At 41.4% G+C, this 14,636-nt stretch overlaps 2 protein-coding genes across 2 annotated transcripts; both read left to right on the top strand.

Moving 5' to 3' along the window:
• Nucleotides 1-1,611: 1,611 nt before the first annotated feature.
• Nucleotides 1,612-7,362, top strand: slc25a28.S (solute carrier family 25 member 28 S homeolog). Its single transcript, NM_001092860.1, is given in 2 exon segments — nt 1,612-1,961; nt 6,225-7,362. Coding segments are annotated over 2 exon segments (561 nt in total). The 5' UTR covers nt 1,612-1,655; the 3' UTR covers nt 6,480-7,362.
• Nucleotides 7,363-8,269: 907 nt separating this feature from the next.
• Nucleotides 8,270-14,575, top strand: LOC108697466 (mitoferrin-2-like). Its single transcript, XM_018227518.2, has 3 exons — nt 8,270-10,121; nt 10,814-10,870; nt 12,381-14,575. Exons 1-3 carry the CDS (start codon nt 10,079-10,081, stop codon nt 12,899-12,901), a joined length of 621 nt encoding a protein of 206 aa, XP_018083007.1. The 5' UTR covers nt 8,270-10,078; the 3' UTR covers nt 12,902-14,575.
• Nucleotides 14,576-14,636: the final 61 nt, after the last annotated feature.

A 14,636-nucleotide genomic window follows, 5' to 3' on the forward strand; every position in this document is an offset into this window, starting at 1 on the left:
AATCTGACATGGGACTAGACATATTGTCAATTTCCCAGCTGCCCCAAGTCATGTGACTTGTGCTCTGATAAACTTCAATCACTCTTTACTGCTGTACTGCAAGTTGGAGTGATATCACCCCCGCCCCCCCCAGCAGCCAAACAAAAGAACAATGGGATGGTAACCAGATAACAGCTCCCTAACACAAGATAACAGCTGCCTGGTAGATCTAAGAACAGCTCTCAATAGTAAAAACCCATGTCCCTCGGAGACACATTCAGTTACATTGAGAAGGAAAAAAAAGCAGCCTGCCAGAAAGCATTTCTCTCCTAAAGTGAAGGCACAAGTCACATGACCAGGGGCAGCTGGGAAATTGACAAAATCTCTAGTCCCATGTCAGATTTCAAAATTGAATATAAAATGTCAGATTTCAATATTGAATATAAAAAATCTGTTTGCTCTTGGTAATGTAAAAATGATTAAACCAACATTGCTAATAGGTAAGAAAGCTACAAATATAGAAAGGCTGGTAGGCTGCTTAAAGAATTCAACTCTAACATTGAAAATCCCCTACCCCCCCTCCCTCCAGCTTAAGTGTTACCCCCGGGCAAATGCCCCTAACTTTTTACTTTCCCCTCGTGCAGATTCTGTCCAGCGGAGTTTGCGGTCTCCATCTTGACCTGCTTCAGAATGAGACCGCCGCTTCAGCAATTTTCGTGAGTTTCGGCACATGCGCAGTTGTTGCGAAACAGAAAATTAATCCAACTGCGCCGCCATGCCGGTCTCATTCTGAAGATTTTTGACCAGAAGAAGATGGCGCCAGTGAACTCTGATGCCTACATTTCCACAGAGGGGTAAGTAAAACTTAAGGGGAATTTGCCTGGGGTAACAATCAGGTTGGGGGGAGGTGTGTCTATGTAGGGTAGGGGGTTTTAAGGTTCGGGTTGAACTCTCCTTTAACACATAGCCTTTTAGGCAAAAAAAGTTCTAGAACTGCTATCAAATGTCTTGAGACATGTCAGCACATAGCTTTGTACCATGCAGAGCATATATAGGAAAAATAAAGAGTAAAACAGGTTTGGAATACCCAAGCAGCTGCAAACTTGTTGCCAATACTTTTTTTTTTTTTTTGGAAGGTAATGATCCAGTTCAAGCACTTCATACAGCTTATTTCTGTTTCTCAATAGACCCAATTGAAGCACGGTACCCTTACAGCCCTCCTGACCTTGATCAGACTACTAAGGGCCTCGCCCATGTCTTATGTAAAAGTAGGCCTCGCCGCCTGTCTGTCAAATCGCATCCTCCACGTGACATTGCAAACTCCCTGCAAAGCTCCGTAAGGATTATAAAATAAATGGGGAAGGCGAGCTCTGCAAAAGCCAATCAAATTTCGACCCGCCTACCTGTCCAAACCAATCTCTGCGCAGTAAAAAAGGAGAGCGCCAAAGGACAGTGAGGCGGCCTGTAGGGCTGTCGAAATAATGAATAGCACTGCCGGCAGCCAATCAGTAAAGTGATTATGCAACTGGCTCCGCCTCGGTGTCCAATGGATGCTGGATGGGCGTGTCGTCAGGCCCCGAGGTTGCGCCACCACGGCGGTGTCGGGTCTACCTCGAATCCGGCAGCGGCGTTCAAGGGCCCGGATCGGTGGCCGTGAGCAGCCCGGGCACTGCAAGATGGAGTTGGAGGCTGTGCTAAAGGAACGGACCGCCGCTGCCGGAGATCCTGGGCGAGTATTGGGTGCTTGGGTCAGGAGCGGCTGGTCAGCAGCAGGGCCCAGCGTGCTTGAGTCTGAAGGTGGCTCAGGGGGACCATTAGCTTTCGAGTCTACGAGCAGCCGCATCCTAGAGTTGGCCTCTAAGGACAACGAACCCGAGTACGAAGCGCTGCCGGATGGATCTAATGTGACGACGCACATGCTCGCAGGGGCCGTGGCTGGGGTCATGGAGCACTGCCTTATGTACCCTGTAGACTGTGTCAAGGTGAGAGTGGGCGCAATGGAACGTACCATATTCCAATGACATGGGGGGAACCGCAAGCATGGCGCCCACGTGTCTTGTTCACTCACGAAAACAGATTTTTAATTTTTTTGCTGTTCATTCATAGATCAATAGGCAACCCCCGACGCCCGTGCTGCACCCACAGATAGGAATTCCCATACTTTGTGCTTCAGTCACAGAAAGGCCACTCCGACCAATCAGCGATCATTTTTTTTTTCAACCAGCTGCAGGTTGAACACTGTGAAAGCAGTCCCAGTAGATAATTAGCTCTATCTTTTCACTGCACTAAGCTTCGTGGGGCTGGGGGCAGCTTTGTGGGGGGGGGGACTATTTTGGGTGCAGCACATACTTGATACTGATACGTTCCTATCATTTTTATAGGAACGTGTCCGTAGGGTGAACCAGCCCTTTAATTTCAGCACTTTTTATGTCTCAACTCGCCTCGTTGGTGGAGCGCCCCTGACTAAAGTCTTACATAGAATAATGCTAGAAATGCTGTATTTTGTACACTAAACATAAATATGAATTTACTGCACCAGAAGCCTATTTAAACAAATGATTTATGCTTTTAAAGTTGGCCGCAGGGGGCTGTTACCGTGTAGAAGCCAATACAACAAGACTGATTAATAATCGGCATATGGAGACTGCACTGGGTCTGCGGATACAAATCTCTACATAGTCGCCGGCTGCTCTACAGGGAAACAAACAAAGCTGCTCGAGTTCTGGGAAGTAAGGTGGGGGGTGCTCTCCTGCCTGCCGTTCGAAAGTATGATTGTTTCCCTGCAGAGCAGTTAGGGACTTTCTAAAATGTACTATTTGCAACAGTCAGAGCATATAAAACAAAGGGGAATTTCACTGCATATAGTCAGGTTTATTATAAAACGGTACACATTTTTTAGTTAAAGTATATTGGAAATAGGTTCTTTTTCATTAAATAAAGTAAAAAAATTGATTTTATTTTTTTGCCTTTACATCCCCTTTAAGCAACTGATTTTGTTGCATAATATGCTGTGATTGGTCATAAACAAGCAGGAACTAGATGAACCTAGCAGTAAGTTGCACAAACCTGTTTATTATGACATCTCTATTGAATAAGCTTTAAAAGCTGTTTAAAACCTGTTTAAAACAGATTGAGGCATACAGTAAAATGGGTGTTGCCTCCTTGTCTGTTTTTGGCAGCTTGTTTTCCCTCAACAAATGGTGGGGCTCATTTATCAACACTGGGCAAATTTGCCCATGGACAGGTACCTATAGCAACCAATCAGTGAGTAGCTTTTTAAAGCCAGCTGCAAGTAGAACAACGAATGCAGCAATTTGGTTGGTTGCCATGGGTTACTGCCCATGGGCAAATTTTGTAAAACTCCTCATCCCCTCCATCTATTTTATAATATCCACAATCTTCCATGTGAATATTGACTGTGGCATTAGCTTGTGCACAGGCTGCTGTGTTTTTGCAAATGTCGGGCGATTCTGTCAATTTTGCCGCCTGAGGCTGCCTTCATTTTCTCCCCACAGCACTCACCTTTCAGTGCCGGAGGGGGTCAGGGGCGGTCCACATCGCGACAAATGGGGTAGTGGGCGGTACAGTTGCTAGAATTGCTCTCTTTGCACTAGAAAAGCCGAATTTCCGCTACCAGGTTACCAAGAGCGGCATTTTTGTGTCTCAACTCGCCTAGTTGGTGGAGCGCCCCTGACTTAAGTCTAACATAGAATAATGCTAGAAATGCTGTATTTTGTACACTAAACATAAACATGAACTTACTGCACCAGAAGCCTATCTAAACAAATGATTTATGATTTTAAAGTTGGCCGCAGGGGCTGTCATCTTGTTACTTTGTTAAACATCTTTGCAAGACCAAGACTACGCACATGCTCAGTGTAGTCTGGGCTTAGGGATCGTCATAATATACCAAAACAGCACAAGTCAAATAATTTCTGGCATAGAAGTCAATACAGCAAGACTGATTAATAATCGGCATATGGAGACTGCACTGGGTCTGCAGATACAAATCTCTACATAGTCGCTGGCTGCTCTACAGGGAAACAAACAAAGCTGCTCGAGTTCTGGGAAGTAAGGTGGGGGTTGCTCTCCTGCCTGCCGTTCGAAAGTATGATTGTTTCCCTGCAGAGCAGTTAGGGACTGTCTAAAATGTAGCATCTGCAGCAGTCAGACCATATAAAACAAAGGGGGAATTTCACTGCATATAGTCAGGTTTATTATAAAACACATTTTTTAATTAAAATATATTGGAAATTGGTTCTTTTTCATTAAATAAAGTAAAAAATTCAATTTTATTTTTTTGCCTTTACATAAAGCAACTGAATTTGTTGCATAATATGCTGTGATTGGTCATAGACAAGCAGGAACTAGATGAACCTAGCAGTAAGTTGCATAAACCTGTTTATTGTGAAATCTCTATTGAATAAGCTTTAAAAGATGTTTAAAACAGATTGAGGCATACAGTAAAATGGGTGTTGCCTCCTTGTCTGTTTTTGTTAATTAGTTTTCCCTCAACAAATGGTGGGGCTCATATATCAACACTGGGCAAATTTGCCCATGGACAGGTACCTATAGCAACCAATCAGTGAGTAGCTTTTTAAAGCCAGCTGCAAGTAGAATATTGCATGCAGCAATTTTGTTGGTTGCCATGGGTTACTGCCCATGGGCAAATTTTGTAAAACTCCTCATCCCCTCCATCTATTTTATGATATCCACAATCTTCCATGTGAATATTGACCGTGGCATTAGCTTGTGCACAGGCTGCTGTGTTTTTGCATATGTTACTAGCGTCCGTTCCTGAGCCATTTTTTTTTTTTTTTTTTTTTAGACTTGTATGCAGGGGTTTTGATTACATTTTGTAGACGTTTTATTGCAGGGAGCCCAGGCTTGGTATTTCCACTCATGTGGGTGTAGTGTACTTGAGCCACCATCTTACAGACAACAGGCTGAGATTCCAGTAACCCTTGATGTTATAATTACAGCATTAAGCAATTTCTCTGTAAAATACGTGTTCATTTTCAGAGACAAATCCTTGGCATAAACAAGAATACTTAAACTTTGTGAAAAGCCTACAGGATCCTCTGACTAATCTGTACACGGGTATATACTTTGGAATCGTGGTTTTGGGGACTGAACTGAATAGCTTCAGATCATGTTAAGATAAGCTGAAAATTATGAAACCAAAAAAACACAACAATAATTGCCTTCTGAATAGCCAAGGTACCTAGATTTAAAGGAGAACTAAAACCTAATTAAAGAAGTAGCTAGAAATATTGTACATGATGTTTTGGGCTTCTGTACCAGCTCAAGGCAACCACAGTCCTTTAGCAGTAAAGATCTGTGTCTCCAAAGATGCCCCTGTAGCTCCCTATCTTCTTTTCTGTTGATTCACTGCACATGCTCCGTGCTGCTGTCACTTACTGAGCTTTTAGGACCGACTATACAGTACACATATAATATAAATGTCACAATATAAGGCTGATTAGTGATTAATACAGATAATTACTACATGGCAGCACAGAAACCAGTGCAACTAGCATCAGAATTTAATAATTCACCCTGTAACATCATCTTATATTACTGACAAACCTTTTTCTGCTTGATAATTTGTGACAATCCCTAAGTTTAGCTGAAACTTTAGGCTGGAGCAATAAGTTCAGTATATAAAATATGGCATTTTTAGCCGCATTCTTTCTTAGGGTTTAGTTCTCCTTTAAGGTGGCGTTGGTATTTGATTACCAAATGTCTGTACTATGATTTAACAGTGTCTAATAAGACTTCTTTGCTTTAAGTTGATCGTTTTGTTTTGTTTTTTTTGGGTGGGTTGTAACTTTTAATAGCTACAATCAGGGATAATGAATTAATCAATGTTGGATATGAGAGTTTAGTTGCTGGATGGCTAGGTTGTGCTAATTGCTAAGCTTTGTGCTTTAGAAATATTTGTTCATTATAAATTAGTCTGCCTGGTTCTATAGTATGAGCACTGGTGGGTCTCAAGACATGTTTAATAAACCGTCGCCCAAAAGGCACACACACAAGTGAATCAGATAATTAGAGACTGGAGAACTCGCACTGATCACATGTTCACCCTATTCAAGTTTAGCTTTAACTTTCTTGCTTTATGCTGGCTGTACAGGAGCCGATACAGAATCAAGACACACAAAACATAAATACTGTTGCATATAGAGGTGCACAGCCAAGCTGTTTCAAGGTCTGTCATTCTTAACCATTTTCTTTTGTTTTAGACCCGCATGCAAAGTCTTCAGCCAGATCCTGCTGCCCGTTACCGAAATGTAATGGATGCCCTGTCTAAAATCGTCCGAACCGAAGGCTTCTGGAGACCATTGAGAGGACTGAATGTTACTGCAACAGGAGCAGGCCCTGCCCATGCTCTCTACTTTGCCTGCTATGAAAAGTTAAAAAAGACATTGAGTGACATTATCCACCCTGGGGGCAATTCCCATATTGCTAATGGTACTGACTATTCCTGTCCTGCATAACTCTTCGGTTTTCCTTTTTGTTAAACAAGTATCTGTTGCCAAGACATTTCTGACAATTTTTCTTTTTACATATTTTTTTTTTCAGGCAACTTGGCACAAAATAACCATGCAATCTCACACTAATCCACTTCACATTCTCCTAGTGGCCTGCAATTATGGCTCCTTAAGAGCATTACTTTGGTCCTGTAACACTGCCTGAAGTGCAGGGAAAAAAACTACAATGGTCCTAGTTTCAAATTACACTTAAATACACATACAGAATGACGAGTCCCTTTCTTTAAGCGACTGCGATGTTTGTGTGCAAACTTGTATCCCTGGTTTGCACCTAGAAATTACAATGTTCTGAACTGACACATAATTATGTAGAAGATGCAATATTCCCATTTTTTAAACTAATGTGTAACCACAGTATAAATCTACCAATTTTAGGAACACGAAAACACACACTCCTGTCTGCCAGTGCCTTAACTTTACTAACACTCTGCTGAACTTTATGTGGACGTTATTTGGAACCCTGACTCCCAAGTGACTTTGAAGGGTTAAAAGGTTTCACTCAGTGGAGGCGATGGCACTCATAAGACTGCTGAGAGGGTGTGCTGTAGAAGCCTTGTTTTCTAAGGATGCCTGCAGCAAGTTTACATCGTTACTACGTTCTTGTTGAAAGCAAATACATTCCAGTGTATCAGCATAAAAAAATCGTTGCTGTTGAACAGTGATCACAGGAGCCTCATATGACTAGACTGAAATAGACTGGCGGAAGCTCAGGGGGGCACAGTTTAGGCACAACATGCCTCCACAAAACCTTAGACTTTTTACTGTCGGGGCATTTGTAGTGTATAGAAACAGCACCTAACCTTTCAACACAGACTTGATTTGTGTACCAGACACGTGTCGTCTTCTGATTTTTGATTCGTTCAGACTGCTCCTATGCACGCAGCTCTATGCCAGCATTAGATCTCTGGAAATCAAAATTTGGAGGGCATCTAAAATGGAAGCAGTGTCTACTGGGCTGAGTGATTTCTGTCTTTGCCAATTCCAGAACATCTACTATTGATTTGTTAAATCTTCTAATTTTAGTTTAAAAGTTGCAAGATTTTGAATTGGTCATGTTAATGCTTTGGGTTTCAGAGACAGGCTAGAGACCCCTTAGAGCATAAGAACACAGTTGAGCCAGTATGTGTTTCTTTGTAGTTTAGATTACTTTGAATACTGGACCAAAAGGAGCAATAACTGTGCAGTAGACAAACAGGCTACTGTGGTTAGAAAGAAGTGTACTGCATCAACTTGTTTGTGAGTATAGGTTTTTGTGAAGCTTTGCCAGCCCTCCACCCTCTGAATTATTGTAGTTTGTTCAAAGCCAAATATGTGTAGGAACCCTTTAATAGCAAAGCGCAGATAGTTAACATTTACATCATCTTGTATGTAGAAGATATTGCCTTGGGAAAACCTTTCCATTTGGAACGGGGGCATGAATTCTCCAGCATAAGTAAAATTTGGCCACAGTGGTGTTCTGAGGCGAGTAAACATCAGGTCCATTTTGGATCACAGACAGGAATTGCACTTTATTACTTGGGCTCTTAGGGAGCTAGCACACGGGCAGATTCGGAGAGATTTAGTCGCTTGCCAACTAATCGCCTGTTCTGTGGGGTGACAATCTCCCTGAGCAGCCTTCCGCCATAATGAGAAAACGCCAGCGCCAATGTATTAGCGGCACTTCGATTTCCGAAGTTCCCTCACAAATTAACTTTGGAAATAGAAGCGCCGCGAGTGCACTGGCGCTGGCGTTTTCTCATTATGGCAGGGGGAAGGCAGTTCGGGAAAATTGTTGCCCCGCAGAAGAGGCGATTAGTCGCCAGGTGATTAAATCTCCCAGAATCTGCCCGTGTGCCATAATATGTAATCAGGGAAAATAACATGTTAGCCATTAAGTGCTTAATTTTTCTTTTGACTTTATCTGGTGTGTGTTTAGGAATAGTTGCACTAAAAAATGAAGTGTTATAAAGTAATGAAAATATCTTGCACAGTTTCCCTGCTCTGGCAAAACTGATCTGTTTGCATCAGAAACACTACTATAGTTCATATAAACCAGCTGCTGTGTAGCCATGGAGGAAACTAATGTTGTTATTATGTTCTACAGAGCTTATCTGCTGTGTAACCTAAGTCTTTTATCTTTTAAATGGCTGCCCCCATTGCTACACAGCAGCTTATTTATATAAACAATTGCAGTGTTTCTGAAGCAGATCAGTTTTACCAGTGCAGGGCAACACTGCATTATATTTTTATTACTTTAAAATATAATTTTTTTGATGTTACTGTTCCTTAAAGGTGGGCCACTGGATACTGTACATAGTCATACACCTTTTGTACTGTTCTGTTTGGAACAATTACCTGAATTATCTGAAGTGAGCAGGAGCTGCAGAATGCGGACGCTTTTTGCTTCACTGCTAGCTAACCAGTGTAGGTTTTCCACAATAATCCTCAATCTAATAGGATCACAGGATTAGTGAATCCGACATTCCCCTGACTGGCCATATATGGTTGGGCAGTATGGTAAAATTGTCCATACGGCTCTACCATAAATAGGCATGTACGCCCAAATTCATATATATTTATAAGACTATTCCTTATGTTTATCCCCCTTTTCTGTAAAGAAAACTTGCCAATGTTATCTTGCAATTCTCCCTTCTTCTCTATGTAGAGCAGCACTTGTCCTGTCCAAGCTGAAACTGGCCACTTACATTTATTTAGATCTTACAGTAAAAAACTGGATTGCAAAGTCCTTGAGCACTTTGCTTGGACCAATTTTACTTAAAAACAAATCTTACTGCTGGAGTGTTTGTGACCCCTATAAACTTTTAGTTCCTAGTCACTTCTACGGTCTGGATATTTGAATGAAGAATAGGAGAGTGCCAGAATACAGATGAGCACCCCCCCCCACCCCCAAAAAAATCTGGCCTTAAATCCTTTTTTTCTGTCGGTTGGGGACCCTAAAAAACTGATTTTATTGTAGTTAAACGTGCAGGAATTAGTTATAGGTATAATCATATATATTAACCAATCAATAAGTCATATTTGTCAACAAATAGCTGGGTTACTTCACCTTAAGACACTTAACCTGCAGCAGACTATGCTTTTGGAGGATGTATGTGCTAAACTTTTGTTTTTTTGAATGACATCCAAAGCTGTAGGGCACACTAAGTAGTGGTGGTGGTTTTTTTTTCTTTAAAAAGAGAAGGAAAGCCAGTCTGCTACATTGACAGGTCCAAAATGGGCCTGTTGGGAAGTACACGGAGCAGAGATATGCACAAAAATGTGAATGTATGCATTATCTTGCCACCCTCTGCTCCATGTAGCTCTCCAAAAGGTGTCGGCAGGCCTGTCAATGGGAGTGTTCATCTAAAAGCGGGTCCCCTTCCCTCCTGCAAAAATAAAAGCCTGGATGTGCCCTTGCCCCAACCGTTACAACTTCATGTTGCAGTATATAACACCTCCCAGTGGTTAGGCATATTACAGTCACGCAAGATATGTAAGACTTTAAGGCTATGTAAAGAGCAGTGAAGACATCTGTAGCACCAAGTCTTATCTGGATAAAACAAAACATGTTGGTAGCCATTTCAGTGCAGCACATGCTTTGGGGAGCAGGTAATACGTAACTCCTTTATCTTTCCCATGTGAGTTTGGCTTTAGTTTAAGTAAACATATAAAGTGAAAATTGCATAGTATTAAGCATTGCATGTCTCGCCTGTAGCCCCTTCTGCTGCTACACAACTAAAACTTTAATCCTCTATTGACTGGCTTAGTGCAGTGGGAGTTAGTTTGCTGCATCTGGAGGACTGAAGTTGGAACATCTTTGCTTATAATATTTACTGTTTTTATATTGGTGCTTGTGCTAATATTGCATTGTTTGGATCCTTTTTCAAGGCCAGATATATTTGCACATTGTGCAGTCATTTACATCTATACAGCACTTTAACAATGTGCACTATTCCATTATTATCTTTTTACATGACTGCTGCTTCCAAACAAGCACATAGTAGCTTATACTTTTAAACTGTGTTGTCTAACCAAAGCACTAACTTGCTAAAATGACTGCTACGTACATACGAGTGCTCCTTTCTGTGCACCGTTTTTAGGAAACTCGCTTGGCCCACTTAAAACTTATAGCAGAAAGTATGTTCCGCTGTTCTCCATACAAATTATACAAAAATATTCAGCATAGCACATTGAGCAGCAACTACTGTACAACACCAGGCAGGTGTAAGTCTGCACCAGCAGTTAAATGCACTTGTATTTGGCATACAATCACATTATTGCTGACCGTTTCTCTTTTCCAGGGGCAGCCGGATGTGTTGCAACGCTGTTACATGATGCAGCAATGAATCCTGCTGAAGGTGAGGGTGTTATTGCTCTTCCACTGGTTCATATTTGATGCTACAGCCATTGATAATTCTGTAAATCCACAAGTTTGCAACTAAGAGTAGGAGAGTATATGGAGTATGTAAAAGTGCATGTGTACTAAATAATGACAAGCTTTCAATGACACTTGACCCTTGGATAAATAGCATGATTTCTTCAAAGTAAAACAATTTGAGCATACACTAGGTCTCCTAAACCACTAAAAGGCACAGTAACCCAACCCCCCCCCCCCTATTAGAACTTTGACTTTGCCCATAGTGACTAAATCAGTGAATTGAGAATAGACTGTGCTGAGCTAGAGACAGTTTTTGGTTGTGTTGTTCACCTTTGAGTTAACTTTTAGTATGATGTAGAATGTGATATTCTAAAACAATCTGCAATTGGCTTCCATTTTTTATTTGTGGCGTTCGAGTTATTTAGCTTTTTATTCAGCAGGGCTCCAATTTGCAGGTTCAGCAATCTGGTTGGTAGCGTCCAAATTACCCTAGCAATGGTGCATTGATTTTAATAATAGACAGGAATATGGGACAGGGAAAGATAAGTAATAAAAAGTACTTATTGCTAAAAAGCAATAACAATAAATGTGTAGCTTTTACAAAGTCAGAAGAAAAAGGCAAATTATTAAACTACTTAAAATTGCTTAGAAATGACCATTCTATAACATACAAAGGGGCACATTTACTTAGGGTCGAATATCGAGGGTTAATTAAATATCGAAGTTGAAGGATTTACCGCAATTCGTAGGAAAAATCGCTCGATCGAAGGATTTTAATCCATCGATTGAGCGATTTTTCTTTGACCAGAAATTTGTTAGAAAACCTATGGGGACCTTCCCCATAGGCTAACATTGATGTTTGGTAGGTTTTACTTGGTGAAGTAGGGGGTCAAAGTTTTTTTTAAAGAGACAGTACTTCGACTATCGAATAGTCGAACGATTTTTAGTTCGAATTGTTCAATTCGAAGGTCGAAGTAGGCAAAAAAACACTTCGAAATTCGAAGTATTTTTTATTCTATTCCTTCAATCAAGCTAAGTAAATGTGCCCCTAAAAGTTAACTTAAACCAGCACCTCCCTCACTGTCTGTAAGTTTGACAGGTGCAGGGAACAGCTTGCCGGTGTTTGGGTTATCTGATATCACTACAACTTCCAAATGCTGAAACAGAGAAGTCATTTTAGAAAAATAAGTACTATATTCTGTACCTAGGACACAGGCTAGAGAGTTGCAAGATCAGCATGTATGTGGCTAATTGCTGCAATGCTGTTCGGTGTAGAAACCCATCACCTGCATTTTTTTGCAGCTTCTGATTTTGAATGGCTATATATCTAAACAGAACTGTATGTGAGGTTGATGCACTGGGGGTCCCTATCATCGTTTAAGGGCATTAAATGATTAACTGTTTTTTCTCTCTCCTTTTTTTTCTCCCAACCACTGGCAAATTTTCACATCTGGCCTTGGCCTACATCCTATACATTTGCTCCACAAAAGTGATAAAGCAGAGGATGCAGATGTACAATTCACCCTATCGCAAAGTGACGGACTGTATGAGGGCGGTGTGGCAAACTGAGGGTGCTGGTGCCTTTTACAGAAGCTACACAACCCAACTGACTATGAATATCCCCTTCCAGGCCATCCACTTCATGACCTACGAGTTCCTGCAGGAGCACTTAAATCCTTACAGACAATACAACCCAACCTCCCACATGCTCTCTGGAGCCTGTGCTGGAGCCGTGGCTGCTGCTGCCACGACTCCACTGGATGTTTGCAAGACCTTGCTCAACACACAGGAATCTCTGGCTTTGAATTCCTCTAACATAAGTGGACATATCACAGGCATGGCTAATGCCATCAGGACGGTTTACAAAGTGGGTGGGATTACTGCCTACTTCCGAGGGGTTCAGGCCAGGGTAATCTATCAAGTGCCCTCCACAGCCATTGCATGGTCTGTGTATGAGTTCTTTAAATACTTCATCACTAAACAACAGGAGAAAAGGAGGGCTGGGCACTGATGCACGCTCTATACCGACCCTCCAGGCATAGTTAACAACTTGTTCCAGCCTGTGACTTGCCTTTCTTTTAATGTTTGTAATATATCTGTTCTTAGCGTGGGATCTCTAACCTGTTCTGCTGGTCCTATTTGGCTTACGGAACAAAGGAAAGAGCCCAAGCCATCTGGCGAGTCCTTACAGCGCCAGCTTCTCGGTGGGTTTAAATGTAGATTTTAGCTCCTACTACAGGTCCAAAGCTTTATTTAATTGGCATCTTTAAAAATGAGGGTTACTTAAGCAAACAGCCGGTCTACATGTAGTAACTGCCTTGCCTTTAGATCGGGTGGCTTTAATTTGTACTGTAATATTACATTGCTGGTAATATTAACCTGAGTTTGCAATTTTGTGGTCTAACTGTAATTGGATACAGGTTACCAGATGCGCAATTTACCACTGAATAGGCATGGCTGGAAGTTTAACTTTGCCTGGAGTTTAGCTCTCTCTCTCGGTGTGCTGTATTACCTTTGTGCTTCTGTTTTAAAAGGTTTCACTGTTACTGCGGTTTTCAAAATGGGCACTTGGAAGTCCAGTCTTTCCTAAGCTTACCCACTCTCCGATGTTTACCATTGTTCTGTCTTTACCAAAGCCTATTGGTAGTTTGTCCTGAGACATGAAACATTTAGGCCGTTGTCCGCACGCACATGCTTAAAGCACTTACACCACGTTGGTGGCTGGGGACATATTTGTTTCTTATTCCTAAGAAATAGGGTGGGGAATAATGTATATTTTTGACCCATCCCACTTCTACGTCTTATTTACTAAGGCTTCTTATATTTGCTTTCAGTTTTTCTAATATGCAGAACCCAAACATGTATCCGAAAGAGAAAACAAAAATCTGCTGCTAAAGTCCTACATGAGGGGGACCTGTCTGACCCTTAAATTAGTGTCACATTGATGAGAAGCTTTCTAAAAAGTATGTGGACCATGAAGTGATGATTTTGTAAAGGAACAAAAGTCTGGAAAGTGGAATTGTTTGTTCTACAGTGGGTAGTTTGCCAAATTTGTATTGAACAGTTTATGAAGCATGCAATCCAAACTGACGTGTTTGCTTGTAAACCTGCTCGCCATTGCTCTGTTTTGCCTACATCAGTGTCTTGTTTTGTTTTAAAATGAGTCCGATAATTGTGCAGATATTGCACACCCAATGTTTGCTCATCTGAGGAGGCTTTTGAATTTGTGAAAACCTCTACAATAAGAATGTACCTAAACACACTGGTAGCTTTAAACAAGAGTAATGAGCCAGTTGCAAGGTTTTTTTGCAAGTCAAATGTCTTTCTAATTGATGGGCTAACGTGATCTGTGGCCATCCTGGTATTTTTTTTTCATGTCTTTCTGCTCCTGTTGTAAATTTGATTACCAACTAAAATGGCAACTTTCCTCTTTCTGAATCAGGTACAATGTAGGCCAGACACTTTTCTGTGAATTTACTAACTGGTTCTGTCTGTTACTAGTGGTTTACCCAAGTCTAAACCTGTAAGCACCTGGTCCAGATAACCAATTAAAAAGAGAGGCACTAATTGCTGTGGGTGTCTGACTTGTCATCATCTCCAAACTTCCTTTCTCTTCATCTGTGTTTCCAAATGTATGCTCCCCTCATTGAAGGCCAATCGGGTGGAAATAAAGACTGGGAAGTGACTTTTTCCTCTCTGGTGTTTTTATTTGTGTGATTTGAGGGAATGCATGTATATAGGCAAAA

This window comes from Xenopus laevis, chromosome 7S, assembly GCF_017654675.1.
Source record: "Xenopus laevis strain J_2021 chromosome 7S, Xenopus_laevis_v10.1, whole genome shotgun sequence".
NCBI lineage: Eukaryota > Metazoa > Chordata > Amphibia > Anura > Pipidae > Xenopus > Xenopus laevis.